Source organism: Ornithorhynchus anatinus, chromosome 14, assembly GCF_004115215.2.
Source record: "Ornithorhynchus anatinus isolate Pmale09 chromosome 14, mOrnAna1.pri.v4, whole genome shotgun sequence".
In the NCBI taxonomy this organism is placed as follows: domain Eukaryota; kingdom Metazoa; phylum Chordata; class Mammalia; order Monotremata; family Ornithorhynchidae; genus Ornithorhynchus; species Ornithorhynchus anatinus.
The window spans coordinates 14,357,316-14,374,252 of record NC_041741.1 but is presented as its reverse complement, the minus strand read 5'-3'; the positions used below and the strand labels follow the sequence as shown (position 1 = coordinate 14,374,252).

At 43.0% G+C, this 16,937-nt stretch overlaps 1 protein-coding gene across 1 annotated transcript in view; it reads right to left on the bottom strand.

Moving 5' to 3' along the window:
* MIPOL1 (mirror-image polydactyly 1) overlaps positions 1–16,937 on the bottom strand; it is a 163,002-nt gene that overhangs the window by 31,563 nt on the left and 114,502 nt on the right. Inside the window, exon 8 of the mRNA XM_029079299.2 lies at positions 674–904. Within this exon, the coding sequence (XP_028935132.1) occupies positions 674–904 (231 nt within the window). The remainder of the gene's footprint in view (positions 1–673; positions 905–16,937) is intronic.

Sequence of the window (16,937 nt, the reverse complement as noted above, 5' to 3'; positions counted from 1 at the left end):
TGAGCTCGGCCAGGTCACTATAACCGTATGCCTCTTGGCCCAAGGGAATTGGCTTAATCCTACACACGGCAGCTTCACACAGTAGTTCAGAAAATTTAGCCTGGACATCAGTTCTCACTCCTCAGGTTGAAAGGGTCAAATTGCCAGAAAGAAAAGTGGCCACGGTTACGGATATGGCATTCTACGGTAGCAGAGAATGGGCTGATTCTCCAAAATGGTTTCTGGAATCAGCGTGGCTGAGTGGAAAGAGCATAGCCTGGGAGTCAGGAGACCCGAGTTCTAATCCTGGCTCTGCCCTTGCCTTCTGTGTGACCTCGGGCAAGTCACATCACTTCTTTGGGTTTTACAGTTTCCTCATCTGTAAAATGGGGATTCAGTAGCTTGTTTTCCCTCCCCCTTAGCCTGTGAGTCCCTAGTGGGACAGGGATTGTGTCCGACCTGATTATTTTGTATCTATCCCAGCACGAAGTGGTATGTAATAAGCACTTAACACCACAATTATTATCATGAAAATTGTTTATCTAATGGACGTAGGAGGCGTAAGTGGAAGAAGAGAGCTTCCACACAACCCCCGCTTCTCTGATCTGACCCTTTTAGCAGAATGAACAGGAAGCATTCTCTCTAATTGCCTGAAGGAATCCTTTTTTTCAGAAGCAAAACCATTTTTCCTTACTTTTTAACTTTCTCACTGGCCTCTTGGGTGGTCTCCAACGCTCGCTGAAGCTTTGATTCGGCCATGGTGCGACCAGACAGGGCTTCCTGCAGGTGGGCGGTCAGCTCTTCCTGCCGCTTCTGAGAGAGGGAGATGACGTCCTCTCTGATTTTCAGTGCATCTTCGTAGGCACTCAGGGTAAGCTTGAACTGATCTTTGAGACTTTCTTCTTGGGATAAGGACGCGTGCAGGCTAGAAGACAGAGAGAGACCCGAATTGATTCGCCATCACTGAAAGGCCAACCGCCCATGAGGCTTGAAAGCGATCCGTGACTTTCCATGGCCATCGCCGACCCCTCGTCCACATCCTGCCTCTTTCCTGGAATGTCCTCTTTCCTTATATCCGACAGATGATCACTCTCCCGCACCTTCAAAGCCTTACCGAAGGCACAGCTCCTATAAGAGGCCTTCCCTGACTAAGCCTTCCTTTCCTCTTCGCCCACTCCCTTCTGCATCACTCTGATTTGCTTCCTTTATTCAGCCCTCTCTCAGTCCCACAGAACTTTTGTACATATCCGTAATTTATTTATTTATATTAATGACCATCTCCCCCTCTACACTGTAAACTCGTTATGGGCAGGGAATGTGTCTATCAACACTGTTATACTACACTCTCCCATACATTCAGTACAGTTCTTTGCACACAGTATGCACTTAATAAATGTGATTGACTAAGTGTGAACATAAGCAAGGTTGATGGAGGCTGTTGTTCATTCATTCAATCATCTGTATTGAGCGCTTACTGTGTGCAGAACACTGTGTCTTCTTTCTTACATTCTAACTGGTGGATACGGAAAACAGATTTATTTCAGTCTCAGATTGAGCTCAAAAAGTCTCCTACTGGCATATGCATTTGCATCTGTACCCTTTGAGCATTTGGTATTCACCCCACCCTCAGCCCCACACCACTTATGTACCTTTCGCAACTTATTTATATCCATCTCTGTCTCCCCCTCTAGACAGTAAGCTCATTATGGACAGGAAGTGTGTCTACCAACTCTGCCTACTGACTCTCCTAAGCTCTCGGTACAGTGCTCTGTACACACTAAGCGCTCGACAAATACCACTGTTTGATGGATCGATGTACCTGTCAATCGGGACCATAAATGACATAAATAATCGTGGTGTTTCTTAAGCACCTACTAGGTGCTAACCGCTGTACTAAGTGCTGGGGAGAGATTCGGTGCACTTACTCACTGAAAGAAGCTGCATTTAGTAAGACTGAGTTACATTCCATTCTCTTTGGAAGGAGTAGCAGAGAAGGGAAAAATGCAATCTAACCACAGATTGGATAGACGCAGAGAAATCAATAAGCTGGCAGTCTAAGGACTGAACACTGGACTAAGCTCTACCCTCTAAGCCATATCGAGGCTAGGGAAAATTGGGAGCTGGTACAAATGGCGGCCACTCTTACAGAAAGCACATTTTCATTTTCACGCTTGGCTGCAGGCCAAGTAAAAGTCACCAGCGAGATGCCACAGGGACAATAAATACCTCGATATATTCTTTCTTTCTTTTTATTAATGAAGACTGCCTAACACTCCCCCTCCTGCCCCCACCCCTCACCCCCACTCAACAAATCACCTCAAGAAATGGTATACAAATTAGGGCTGAATAAATGCGAGGGAAATAGAACCCTAAAATGCTAAAGGTCAAATCTTTGGTATGTCATTACACCTACCACCTGAGGTTGCTTTAGAAGGGCACCAAGCCCCTCACTCAATTAAATAAAGACATTTTGAAAATATAAATATTTAATAAGGGAAATTCAAAATCCACACAGGGAATGTACTTTTTTTATTAAATAAAATTGTTTCGTATTTGCATAAAAAGGAAACGTCTCCTAGAGACGTGCAACGAGAGGGCTGATCCACAGGCTCTGCATTGAAAATGTGACAGAATTCCTAGAGCGGGAGATGCTGTCTCAGCTCCCAGAATCCCTTTAGGTGAATTGGAAGTCCATTTGGGGGGTCACAGCTCCTTCTTGGATTAATGGGCAGGTCAGGGGGACCTACAATTGTGCAGTCCCTATGGCCATCCCATTCTCTTTTCCACCGGCATCCCCTCTTTCCAAGTCAGAACTCACCCAATCCTCCCCTCCAGTGATGCTCATCCCTCAAACATCAACACTGGTTCTTCAAAAACCCGCTCCTCTTCCTCCTCTTTTTCCTTCTGCTCCTCCTCCTCCTCCAGGAAGTCTTCCCGGAACCACCCTCTGTCTCTCTCACTCCTTCTGGCCCAATCGACCGGCAGCTCTCTTGGTCCTGACCAATCGGCTGTCATCTCTGAACTCCACCCAGGCCACAAAATAATAATAATGGCAGTATTTTTTAAGTGCTTTCTATGTGCTAGGTACTGTATTAAGTTCTAGCACTAATAGTCCCAGCATGTTCTGTCCTCATACTTTCTCAAACCCTCTTGCCTCTAGAGTCAAGCAACTCCTGAATTTCGCATTCTCCCCAAAGCGCTTGGACATTGGAAAAGGCCAGTTTTCTTCCTCCAGTACTTACTATGCTCTAAGGGCTGTATTAAGCACTGGGATAGATACAAGATAAACAGGCCGAACACATCACTGTCCCTTATGGAGCTCACAGTTTAAGGAGGAGGGGAACAGTTTTTACATCCCCGCTTTACAGACAAAGAAGCTGAGGCAGAGACATGTAGGGACTTGCCCAAGGTCACCGTCCAACTTGATGAGTTTGTATCTACCCCAGTGCTTGACACATAGTATGCACTTAACAAATACCATCATTATCACTATGTGGATTAATACCCAGATCCCCTGACTTCTTGATCCATGCTCTTTCCCCTAGGCCATGCTGCTTCAAGGGTTGTGAGGTTAGGATGGAGTGGGCCAGTTCCCTGCTGCATTTTTTTTTCCCATGTGTTTCTAATATTTTGGTAACATTTTCAAAGGATAATTTTCTTCTCAACTTCAGACTTAAAAAAAGTCCTGTCAAAAGTCAAACCATGTAAGATATTGGCAAAGACATGGTGGTCACCCACCCTGTCCTGCTGGGCCCAGAATAAAGATTGGATGCAAGTGGAGCTGACTTGGCTGACGGGAGGAAGGAGAAAGGAACCCAGACTCCTGGGAATCAGTCAATCGTATTTATTGAGCACTTAACTGTGTGCAGAGCACACAACTGAGCTCTTGAGAGATTACTATATAACAATATAACAGAGTTCATTCATTCAATCGTATATATTGTGTTTACTATGTGTAGCGCACTGTACTAACAGCGTGAGAGAGTACAATATAACAATAAACAGACACATCTCTTGTCCACAACGAGCTTATGGTCTAGAGGGTCATTCGTGAGCTTACAGCCTGCGAGTGTCATCTGCTCATATATGGCAGAATCACCAATTCTACCTCATTTCGTCATGAGCATTTCCAAATTGTACTTTCCAAGCACTTACTACAGTGCTCTGCACACAGTAAGCGCTCAATAAATACGATTGAATGAATGAATGAACATTGAAAATGTTCCATGTCCAAGTTGAGCCTTGTCACGGTCTTAGTGGTGAAGTTACGAGTTGGCCCTCCTCCTTTCATCAACATTCATTCTACTTAGTGCAACGCTCTTTCGACTGCTTAATTTAGAAGAAGAAAAGAATCCACCTGGGATTTCCATCCCCCAGAAACAGGACATTCCACTGGCCATTTCATTTTCCTTCTGAAATGTCAGTGGTGACGGCCTGTGGTGGAGGATGAGAACTTGAGCAAGTCAACCTGAATCCCTAACCCTCTGCCTTATCTGACATGTTGCAGGGATTATAAAGATAAAGGGGCAAGACTATTGTTTCTTTGAAAATTGAAGAGCCCAGTAAAGCTTTCCTCCCCCCCCCCACGGTCTCTGATACCTGCAGACTGATAACACTGAAACATACCATATGGAGTCATCATAATAGATGTCACCAGGAACCTTCCCCAAAAGGTCGATGACCAGTAACTCCCATTCCGCTCTCCAAGGATTACGCTGGCCATCGCGCTACCTTCGCTGAATCCTTCTGTCATGCTCCTTCTTGAAAGCGTTCACTTGGGGCAGAGCGGAAATCAATTCTGATTCGATATTGATAGCTACCGTCCGGTGGAAACTGTGTGTTTTTTCTAATTAAATGTAAACACGTTCAGTTCTAAAGTCCAGCGGCAACGTCAAGAGCCACCAGAATAGATTGCTTAAGCCCCGGTTGGAGTGATTCCCCCGGAATCGCTGCACTTGTGCAATCCATGGCAGGGTGAATGCCGGTTGGAGCTGACTCCTTTCAGGTCGTCTTCAGAGAGGAGTCTTGACAAGAACGAGGAGAGCCCCGAAATACCTAAAGTTACTGATTAACGGTGTCCTTCTGATAGCTAATCAATGGCGCTGCCTGGAGCCAAACTCCCTGCCCTGATCTGCCCCTTTCCCAAAGCCAGGCTTCAGGTAAATATTGAAAGGCGGTAAAGGTGTTTTGCCGGTTATCAAACTGATACGTTAAGGAACTCTTGAAAGAAATTGTACCTGGCTCCCCTCCTCCATCGATGGAGGGTTCAGCCCTTCCTAGTGTTTAGATGAATGCATTTCTTTGGGTGAATCCTCGGGCCAGAGAAGGGTTGAATTGCTAAATGAGCAGAAATTAAACCGTCTCGTGGCTCTCTTCGATCAAGTCACTACCGCCTGAACAAAAGAAAAATGAAAGTTTCTTTCCTTGGGAAAATGCCAACATCAAGCGACTTTACCCCCCCCCTTTCACTTTAGACCGGTTCAAAACCTGTTCTTCAGCTGCTAGTCTGAGGAATTCTTGAGGCTGTGAGAAGCCAGGTTCCACACTAGAACCAGAATGGCTTCTCCCACAGTGAGGAGCAGTGTGGCTTAGTGGATGGAACATGGACCTGGGAGTCAGAAGGACCTGGGTCCTAATCCCAACTCTGCTACACGTCTGCTGTGTGATTTTAGGCAAGTCACTTCTCTGGGCCTCGGTACCCTCATCTGTAAAATGAGGATCAAGAGTGCGGGCCCCATGTGGGACAGAGACTGTCAACCTGACCAACTTGTATCTACCCCAGAGCTTAGAACCGTGGTTAGTACAAAATTACTAACCAAATTGTAGTTTGGTTAGTACAATTTAGTCTATTACCACTGTTATTATTATTATTTGGGTTTGCTTCTTCATCCAAGAAGATCCCACTTCTAAAACTACTGCCTCTTTACTAAGGTGACTCAAATTTTAGCCCTCAAATCTTAGCCCAGTGTTCTTCTTCTTCTAGCCCACTTTCATCCACTAGCCAGTCAGGGAGCTGGGGGTTTTCCCAGCAGGAAGTACTTTCAAGCCCTTTAGGTTTATGAGAGGGCTTCCTTTAGGCTTACTTTCTTTACAGAAGAGAGGCCGGTGTCTATATGTGGCAGATATCTAATTCAGGTTTACAGGCTTTAAAGAAATTTAACTCAAATATTATCTTTTCGCCCTCAGGGGGAAAGGAGAAAATAATATTGACTGTGCTCTGGTCTTTAAAATTTAAAACACTTGTTAAATGTTTACCGAATGTGTGAAGCATGGATTTTAAGAATATAAAGCAACTATGCAATAGCAAGAGAGGCATTGGGATTTTTTTTCTAGGCTCAATATGAGTCGTGGACTTGAATGTTATCCCAAACTACTTCGTCCTCCCCTCTCAAATGGCTACCAACCCTGGTTCAAGTCCCTGTCATCTCCCGATCAGATTTCTGCAGCAGCTTCCTCACTGGTCTCCCTACCTCCAGCCTTTCTCTTCCTCAGCCTATGCCTTTATAGGGCTGCCCAGATCAGTTTTTAAAAAAAATAATTTGGCACATACCTCTCCCTTTCTCAATAACCGTTCAACTCGTTTCCCTCTGAGTCAAGAAGAAAGTCCTGGTCATTAGCAGGACAAAACAAGATTTGGTTTAAGGCTTGATATTCATTTTCTTTACCCGTGAGCCCCATATGAGACAGAGACCGTGTCCCCACCAGATTACCTCCTATCAACCCAGCGCTTAGAACAGTGCTCGATACATAGTAATGATAATAAGAACGATGGTATTTGTTAAGTGCTTACCGTGTGCCAAGCACTACTAAGTGTTGGCGTAGATACAAGATAATCAGGTTAGACACAGTCCCTAACCCAAATGAGGCTCATATTCCAAGTGGGAGACGAGACGTAGTAAGTACTTAAAAAATACCATAATAATAATAATGAAAAAGTCTCCCGAACAGCTCTCCTTCTCACATATCTGTTCCTGGCACCTACTTAATCTTCAGATCGCACCCTACATTCCTTCCAAAGTCACCTTTATGCTGCGCCTCATTCTTGACTCTCCCAGTTCAGACTCCTTGCTTAGACCCTTCATTCTGCTTGGAACACTTTCGCCCTCTGAATCTGCTAGGTTGCAATGCTTAGGAAGCAGCTTGACCTGGAGGAAAGAGCCCAGGGCTGGCAGTCAGAGAAACCGAGTTCTAATCTTGCCTTCGTCACTTGCCTGCTGCCGCGACCTTGGGGAAGTCACTAAGCTTCTCTGTGCTTCGGTTCCTCATCTGTAAAATGGGGAGTCAGTGCCTCTTCTCCCCCTTGGAATACGAGCCTCATGTGGGTTAGGGACTGATTATCCTGACTAACCTGATTATCTTGTATCTACCCCAGCGCTTAGTACAGTGCTTGGCAAATGGTAAGCACTTAACAAACACCATCATTCTCATATCATTACTATTTCCAGTACTATTCTCATTTTTCGGAAAACCCCACCCCTTCCAAGAAGCACTCACCAATTGATTTCCACTCTTCTAGGATGTTTCATTCCAACAACCTCTCTTAGCACTTTTATGAATATGTAAAGGCATCTTTTGCAAATATGCACGTAAATGATGCATGAACACTATTGATGCATACATTCATTCACCATCCATACCTCTTCTAATACCATTTTCACTGTTTTAAAAAATTTTTTAACAGCATTTGTTAAGCACTTACTATACGCCAGGCACTGTAGTAAGTGCTGAGGTAGTTGTAAGTTAATCAGGTTGGACACAGTCCGTGTCCCACTTGGGAGTTCACAGTTTAAATCCCCATTTCACAGATGAGGTAACTGAGGCACAGAGAAGTGAAGTGACTTACCCAAGGTCACACAGCTAAGTGGCAGAGCCTGGATTAGAACCCAGGTCCTTCTGACTCCTAGACCCGTGCTCTATTCACCAGGCCACACTGCTTTTTTTCTCCTGCTCCCACACTTCAAAAACCAATTCTGCCTGCCTGTCTCCATCATTAAACTTCTTAATGGCAGGACCTTTGGTCACTTCACTCTTTTCGAGTGGAAGATTTAGGTCACCTGGAAGGACAGTGCCAGGTATTTTTAACAGCAACCCATTAATACAACAGAGAGCAGTCCTTGATCGAGCATCATGTGGCAGGCCCCGTCTGTCTGCTTCACCCACACCAATAGGTTAAATGCAGCTTCCAGTATGAAGGACAATTCTAATATACCTAGACATGTTTAATTTATGGTATATGTAAATAATTCTCTTCTCTGCTAGAGGGAGGAATAGTAACTCAGGGAATTACTGAAAAATCAGTAAACAAAGGAAAAATGAAAGGTGGAAAGAAGAAACAAAGGCAGTCGAAACTAATCTTGAGCTGGCTTGTTATATACCGGATCTTTCTTGTGTATTTATCTCTCCCTCGCAATTTTCTGCTGCTGACGAATGCTGCTTTGGTGAATTCACACTTGAAAAATCACCAAATTAGGATGAAGCATAAACAGTCCAGAATGGAAGGACTCTGTCGATTAAGTAGAACCCTTAAGTGAAGTCTCCACTAAATAAAGAGTCTCTCCAATCCAGGCAATGTAATATTCCAAACATTTTATCAGGGAAATGAAGAGGGAGCATCATCTAATCAACACAGTCCCACCAGGAATGTTTTCAAGAAGTATCTCTCTTACTACTGCTAGATAATGATTACTTTATAAGGTGTGAAAATGAAACTGCATGAAAGGCTACTTCTAATACAATCATACCAATTGGGAAAAACAGAGCTTCTTATCAGATATGCTATAAACTCTTTATCTTTTGTAGCAAACCTGGTCTCTTTCGTTCAGACTTCTGAATCTCCTCTAGTTGGAGCTCAAAGGTTCTAGCTACACTGGAAAGCAAAGCAAATTAGGACAAAAGAAATGAGCTTCAAATTTTACTGGTAATAATGTACATTCTCCCATTAGACTGTAAGCTCGTTGTGGGCAGGGAACATGTTTATCAACTTTGCTGTATTGTGCTCTCCCAAGTGCTTAGTATAGTGCTCTGTACAGTGCTCTGTACAAAGTAAGTGCTCAGTAAATACCGTTGGGGTTGATGATTCTTCTAGAGCCATGACCAATGCTGTTATTCTTCATCAGTCACAAAGAATCTAAATTTTTCATTTTTCTACATGCTCCAATGTGTATAATAGAACTCCTTTTTCACTTATTTCTGTCTAATGAATTTGGTCAACAGGGCAGCAAAACACAATTTATCTTCTGTTGGATTTGAACCATGGAATATAATAATAATGGTGGTATTTGCTAAGGTCTTACTATGTGCAGAGCACTGTTCTAAGCGCTGGGGTAGATACAGGGTAATCAGGTTGTCCCAAGTGAGGCTCACAATTAATCCCCATTTTACAGATGCGGTAACTGAGGCACAGAGAAGTTAAGTGACTTGCCCACAGTCACACAGCTGACAGGTGGCAGAGCCGGGAGTCGAACCCATGACCTCTGACTCCAAAGCCCAGGCTCTTTCCTCTGAGCCACGCTGCTTCCCCATATAGACCATCATTGTCTCATCACCATCAACAATCATGATTAAGCATCTACTTGAAGTTTTAATAGGCACACTGGAGAATTGCCAAAGAAGAGTTGTTCATATTATACTTTCCCAAGGGCTTAGTACAATGCTCTGCACACATTAAGGGCTCAATAAATAAGATCGATTGGTTGATCAGTGTAAGCTCATCCTCTAGACTGTAAGCTCACTGTGGGCAAGGAATGTGTCTAGTCAAGTCTGTTACGGTGTTATATTGTACTCTCCCAAGCATTTAGTACAGTGCTCTGCACACAGCAAGTGCTGAATAAATACCATTGATTGATTGATTGATTCCTATATTTGAGGAGATTACAATGTAACTGACAGGAGGGCACTTAGAGTAGGAACGATCCCCTTATTTCCTCTCTAATTCTGTTAAATGTTTCAATACGCTGCTGAAGAATGAAGAAATGAAATGAAATTGATTTTCAAATAAAGGATGAGTGGGAGATCATTGACTGGATCTACTTCAGCAAATACATCCGGTCTAAAAATGATTTTGTGTAAAATATACACATAATTTGGACCAAAGTGTATTTTTAAGGACTATACTATCTAGATACTTTGCCAATGTATTCACAAGTCATAAAACCATGGGGTGAGAAAAGGAAAGAAAAACAGTAAACTCACCCAAGTAAGTACACTTAGGAAAGCCCATAAATGAGTGGCAGGTCAGCGCAAACAGGAAAATTGGAAGCCGTAAATAAATTTGAAGAACACTTTACAAGAGATGCCAAAGTAATAGTAAATTTTTCTTCAAACATATCAAAAACAGGAAGCATGCTGTCTGTTGATCATTAGTAAAAGGTGCAGTCAGATGAAAAGGAGGCAATCAAAAGGCTCAATTAATTTTTAAATTCAGTCTTTACTGAGGAAGGTTTTAGAGAGGTTTCCACACCACTGTTTATTCTTTTTTGGGAGGGGGTTGCGCAGGTAAAGAGAGGAAGTGCTGACAGGTCAGAGGACTGAATCCAAAGAAAGCTTTTTATCCAATTAATAACTAGATGAAAACAAACTTCATGGACTCAATGATGCCCTCCTGAGTGTTCTGGAGAAACTCCGCTAGGAAGTTAAGGAACTCCTGGTGAGTTTGGGCAACCCATCTTTACAAATGGCCTCTGAACTAGAGACACGATGGACTAATAATTTATAAGAAGGATTTCAGAGGTGATCCTGGGAATGAGAATGATGAATCTCATTTCAGTACCTGAAGATACCTGGAGAATTAACTAAGTTTAGATTCAGTGAACACTTAAAAATAATAACCTATCGGGTAAAAGATAATAAGGTTTCTGCAAGGGTAAACCACAGCATACTAACTGACAGGGATTCTTTGAAAGAGTCAGTAAGCAGAGACAGAGAGGAAATAGTGGACATAGATTTCCAGAAGGACTTTGATAAGGGTTCACAGTAATGGCTTTAAAAAATGAATAATCATGGTGTGTGAAAAGTTGAGAATAGGTGTATTTTTAGTGAAGGGGAAGTTCCAGGAAGGAAAAAAAAAGTATGAGTGAGGGACTAGAGAAAAGAGAGAGGTCCCCTGTGACCTTCATTTGAAGGTGCACTGAATTGGATACGGACAATGTTGCACATAGTGTTACCACACAGTCAGGAAGAGCCTCTACATGCATGAATGAATTAGACCAGCAGAATAGAAGCATCGTAGCCTAGTGAAAAGACCATATATCTGGGTCAGAGGACCTGGTTCTAATCCCAGCTCTGCCAACTGTCTGCTGTGTGACCTTAGGCAAGTCGCTTAACTTTTCAGTGCCTCAGCGGCCTCATCTATGAAATGGGGATAGACTACCCGTCTAGTTTCTCCTTGGACCGTGAGTCCCATGTAGGACAAGGACTGTGTCCCACCTGATTATCTTGTATCTACCCCAGCGCTTACAATGGTGCTTGACACATTGTAAGCACTTAACAAATACCATGAAAAAATATATATCGGAGAAGAAGAACACCAGCTAGTCTCAGGAAAGAATTTCGTCCACAGGAAAATAAAGTGCACTGGGGAAATGTTGTGTCTCAACAATCAGTCTGCCATCAACTTCTAGCCCACACATCCGCTTTCTCCTCAGGGATTCTCCACTTTGCAGAGACAAAATTATCCAAGCAATAAGACTGAAACAAGACAGAGGGGACGGTGCCGACTGACATTCGTTTTATTTGCCCTACCGTTAGTTCCTATTGGCAGATATTGAAATTAAAGCGTAGGATTTTAACGTGCGCGGGAGTTGCGTAACTGAAAGCCGAGTATGTGCCCCTAAGTGATTGTTTCGGGGAGAGTGGTTGAGCTGGTGTCATTCCTCTGTTTAATCAAGAGTTAAAACATGTACAGTAATTCCTTATTGTCACAATATTCTGTCTGACAATAAAGATAACAACTACAAGAGCAGTTCCCAACTGGTTAAACCTGACCTACTGGTTTTGTGAATAAAAAATGCATGACAATTAATGAAATGGATCTATTAAGACTGTCCCCCAAAGAGCACTATATTCCAGCTGCCCCTCCTTTGACTGAACTTATTGTGACCCTTTATTAAGCAGAAAGAACTGTATTAACTTGCACTAAAAACTTCTTCACACAAAAGGTTCAAACCAAGTAAAAGTATTACTCAGAAGCTGGCATGATGCTTCAAGTTGAAGAATTGAATAGAGCTGCATTTATTAGTATGATAATGAGTAAGCAGTAGATTATTTTTGAGAACACTAGATTTAGTTAATGTTAGATCACAAGCTAGAAGCTAGTATGAAACCACACTTGACATTTGGGACATGCTGTTACCCATCATTTGCCCAAGTTTCAGGTTTTCATAACCTAAAGCCCCATAGGCTACATATGTACATACACACACGCACACATATATTTTTTCTCTCAAATACTTGATAATCAGATGCCGGCAAGAGAAGAGGCTGAGGGTTTGAGATTGACGACTAATTGTCTGTTTTGCCCGACAAACATAGTTCTGCCACTTCATTTTAGATAGTTGCATTTTCTTCCTTCTTACCATCCCTGGTCAATCCTGCCTTTCTGAATCCATCTGTTAAGGAGACTGACAGATTCTATTTTTTCTCCTCCCCAGGGTTGTTTTGCCCAACAAAATAACCAGCGTGCATCTGCTGGAGAAAATGGCATCCAAAGTTATCCACACAGCAAAGCCAGGGCTGATTAGGTGAGGAGAGATGGAAAGAGATGGTAGGTGACAAGCAGAAGGGACTAGTGGAAAGATTACGGGCCTGAGAATCAGGTGACCTGGGTTCTAATCCCAGCTCTGCCACTTGCTTACTGTGTGACCTTGGACAAATCACTTCTCTTCTCTGTGTCTCAGTTTCCTTAACTGCAAATGGGGAGTCAATACCTATTCTCCCTCCAACTCCAACTGTGAGTCTATGAGGGACAGGGACTGTGCCCAACCTGATTAACTTATAACAAACACAAATACAATCCTGAAGACTTGGGCACATGAACCCACCCCTCAAACTGAGGTGGTTGAGACAAAACTCCTCCTTTCCAAATCAAGTTCGAAAATATCATCAGGTGATGATGGTGGTGCTGTCTGTGTGGACAAAGAAAACATAATCAAGTTTCTCTCACATTTATGAAGCCACACTTTTCCATCTGGGAGTAACCGTTATTCCAAAGGAGGAGTGTCATTACTATGTCATTGCAAAGGAAGAGTGTCTAAGGTCTGGAAAGGGAAACTCTAACTCTCAAAACCACAACATATTCAGAGGTGAGGCAAAACATCTGGAAGCAAATTTGACTATCAATCGATCACATTTATATCCTGAGCGCTTACTCTGTACCTTGTCTTGTCTTATGCCATCGAGTCATCTCCGACCCATAGCGATGCCATGGACACATCTCTCCCAGAACGCCCCACCTCCGTCTGCAATCGTCCAAAAAAACTGCAAGAGTTTTTTTTTTGTCAAATCTAGCGACATCTAAATTAGAGGAGCATTTTTTCATGGTATTTGTTAAGTGTTTACTAGGTACCAGGCACTGTTCTAAGGGCTGGGGTAGATACATGATAGTCAGGTTAGACAGTCCCTGTCCCAAATGGGGCTCACAGTCTTAAACCTCATTTTTCAGATGAGGTAACTGCAGCACAGAGAATAAAAATGACTTGCCCACGGTCACACAGCGGAGAAGTGGTGGAGTCCACATTAGAACCCAAGTCCTTCTGACTCCCACATCTGTGCTCTATCAATTAGGCCACTGCTTCTCAGGCTGCATTTTGCTTTCAAGTGGCTGGACCGAAATCATCCCTGGTGAAGGGCCAACAACAAACCAGTAGAAAGTGGGTGCATATGGATCAGCTGTGTTACTTCAGGGAGAAGATGGCTCCAAGGATTTTGCTTGTCCCCACTATCCAATGCATCTATTTGTATGCAAAACCTCACTGAAGCAATCCAAATTTTCAGACTGTTTCACAGATGCAAAACGGCCTGAAAATTGGAGAAATCATGGTACTTGCTAAGGGCTTACTGTTTGCCATGCCCTGTACCAAGTACTGGGGTAGACACAAGATAATCAGGTTGGCACAGTCCACGTCCCACTCAAGGCTCACATTCTAAAGGGGAGGAAGTAGAAATTTAATCCCCATTTTATAGATGAGGAAATGGAGGCAGAGAGGAGTTGAGTGACTTACCCAAGGTCACACAGCATATACTTGGCAGAGCCGTGATTAGAACGCCGGTCCTCTGACTCCCATGTCTGTACTCTTTCCATGAGGTAATTCTGCTTCCCTATGATGCCTTCCCTTCCTCTTAGATTATGAGCCCCATGCGGGACAGAGATTATTTCTGATATGATTGTTTTCTATTTGTCCCAGCACTTAGCATATAGTGAGTGCTTAATAAATGCCATTATAATTCATTCAATAGTATTTATTGAGCGCTTAGTATGTGCAGAGCACTGTATTAAGCGCTTGGAATGTACAAATCGGCAACAGATAGAGACTATCCCTGCCCATTGATGGACTTACAGTCTAAGCGGGGGAGACAGACAAAAACAAGAGCAATAAATATTACTTTATGCCCTAGCTTACAGTCTAAAGCGGGAGACACATATTAATATTAATTATGGATATGTACGTAGGTGATGTGGGTCTGAGAATGGGACTTTAAATATCAACCTTTTGAAAGCAGAATATGGTAAGATGGGAAATGGACTAGACCGTAAGCTCGATGTGGGGCAGGGAATGTCTGTTTATTATTGTAGTCTCCCAAGCGTTTAGTACAGTGCTCTGCATACAGTTAGCATTCAATAAATACAATTGAATTAAATGAATTAGAATCCAGAGGAGAAAGAGCAGAACTCAAAGTGACCTAGAGCAGCACACTATCAGGGGAAGAAATATCATTTTAAATGGAAAAATACAACCACGTGTCAGCCGGCAAAGATTTTGCCCCTCTCAGAGTTTCCACAAATTCAGACTTCCCAATGGATTAGAGATAATAATAATGTTGGTATTTGTTAAGCGCTTACTATGTGCCGAGCACTGTTCTAAGCGCGGGGGTAGATACAGGGTAATCAGGTTGTCCCACGTGAGGCTCACAGTTAATCCCCATTTTACAGATGAGGTAACTGAGGCACAGAGAAGTTAAGTGACTTGCCCACGGTCACACAGCTGACAGGTGGTAGAGCCGGGATTCGAACCCATGACCTCTGGCTCCCAAGCCCGGGCTCTTTCCACTGAGCCAAGAGATAATGCGTCTGATGCCTGTAAGAGTGACCAAAGATGTAACTTCAATTTTTATTAAAATTCTTGCTTGTACCTGGTCGGATTTATTCAGGTCTTTAACCCTCTGGGTGACCAGGTAAAAGAAGGAGAAAAGCCTGGGAGTTTTAGGTGCACTGATTCATACAGATAATTTGAAGTTAAAATAAAAAATATTTTAAATCATTCTGACTCACGTAGATGGGAAGCCAGAGTAAGTCTGCTAAATACTAAGTATTACTCACAGACCTCAAAAGAAACTAGTCACTGCTGAACATAGGACCAACTCTCAATCTTCCCGGGATGGAAAATCCAGTTTATGGATTTTCAAAGCAAAGCAGGAGTCATAGCTTCAGCAGGATTGACTAAGTGCCTACCTTGTGCAGAGCACTCTGCTAGGTTTCTGGAGAGCAGACAGAAGAAGCAGATGAGCTTTACAAGGAGCTTTACAATCTGATGTCAGGAGCCCCAAGTGGAACACAGACTGGTTTTGATCTGTTTATATCATAACTGCTCCAGTGCTTAGTACGCGCCTTGGCGCAAAGTACAGTTAAATGAATATCATTATTATTATTATCATTATTATGAAGACCGAACAGAATTGCAGACAAGCTAAGTTTGGAAGGTGCATCCAACCTAGTTAGTTTGTATCTACCCCAGTGCTCAGTACAGTGCCCGACACATAGGAAATGCTTAGCAAGAATCATTTAAAAAAAAACACAAAACCTCCCCTTTAGGCTACTTAGACGGGAGATGCTCTCCTGGGAAAGAAATCTCCAGATAAGAGAGAGAGAGAGAGAGAGAGAGTATGTGTATGTATGTGCATGTTTCCCTGCATGCCCACTACTTTCTTTCCTTTTTCTCCTTACCTTTACGTCTGGTTCGATTATCAGAAGTCCCACCCCATTCCACTCTGAGCTCCAGATAACCCGGTCACTTTACGAAATCGTGTACCCGGTGGGTGATGCAAATGAATCGACTTTAATGAGTACTTCAAATGGAGATTTGTCATCTGTGCTATAAATTAATGCTCAATCTGAATTTTCCGTCAGCTCTCTCTGCCTCTGGGTAATCCATACCGAGGCTTTCTTTACTCCATTACCCTGTATTATTCATAGTTGGCCATTATGAGGAAAATCTTATCAGAAAGATCACGGTAAGGAGCAACAAGTCACTGATTCTTGGAAATCACTACGGTGTGGCTAAGAATTTCAGCAGCCTGCCTGATCAAGTACCGGTGAATGGAATGTGGAAAATATTCCTTGGTGACAGAAGGAAGAATGAACAATTTAACTAATGTGATCGTTCTTGACTTTCCTTGCTTTTGTTAGCATAAGTCAGGTCTCTGATGTTGTTTTAAGGCAGTCCTTGTGAATTAATAGTAGTCAGTAGGGAGCCAAAAATGAATCGGGCAGCATGAAAGATTTGGGTGTCGTCGAAGGTACGTCCCCAAAAACCAGAGGAAGACCCTAGGAATCAATCAATCCACGGCATTTATTGAGCGCTCATTTTGTTCAGAGCACTGTACTAAGTACTTGGGAGAGTACAATAATCAGGCTGGACACAGTCCATGTCCCTCACAACATTAATGCCCATTTTACAGATGAGGTAACTGAGGCACCGAGAAGTTAAATGACTTGCCAGAGTTCACACAGCAGACAGTGGAAGAGC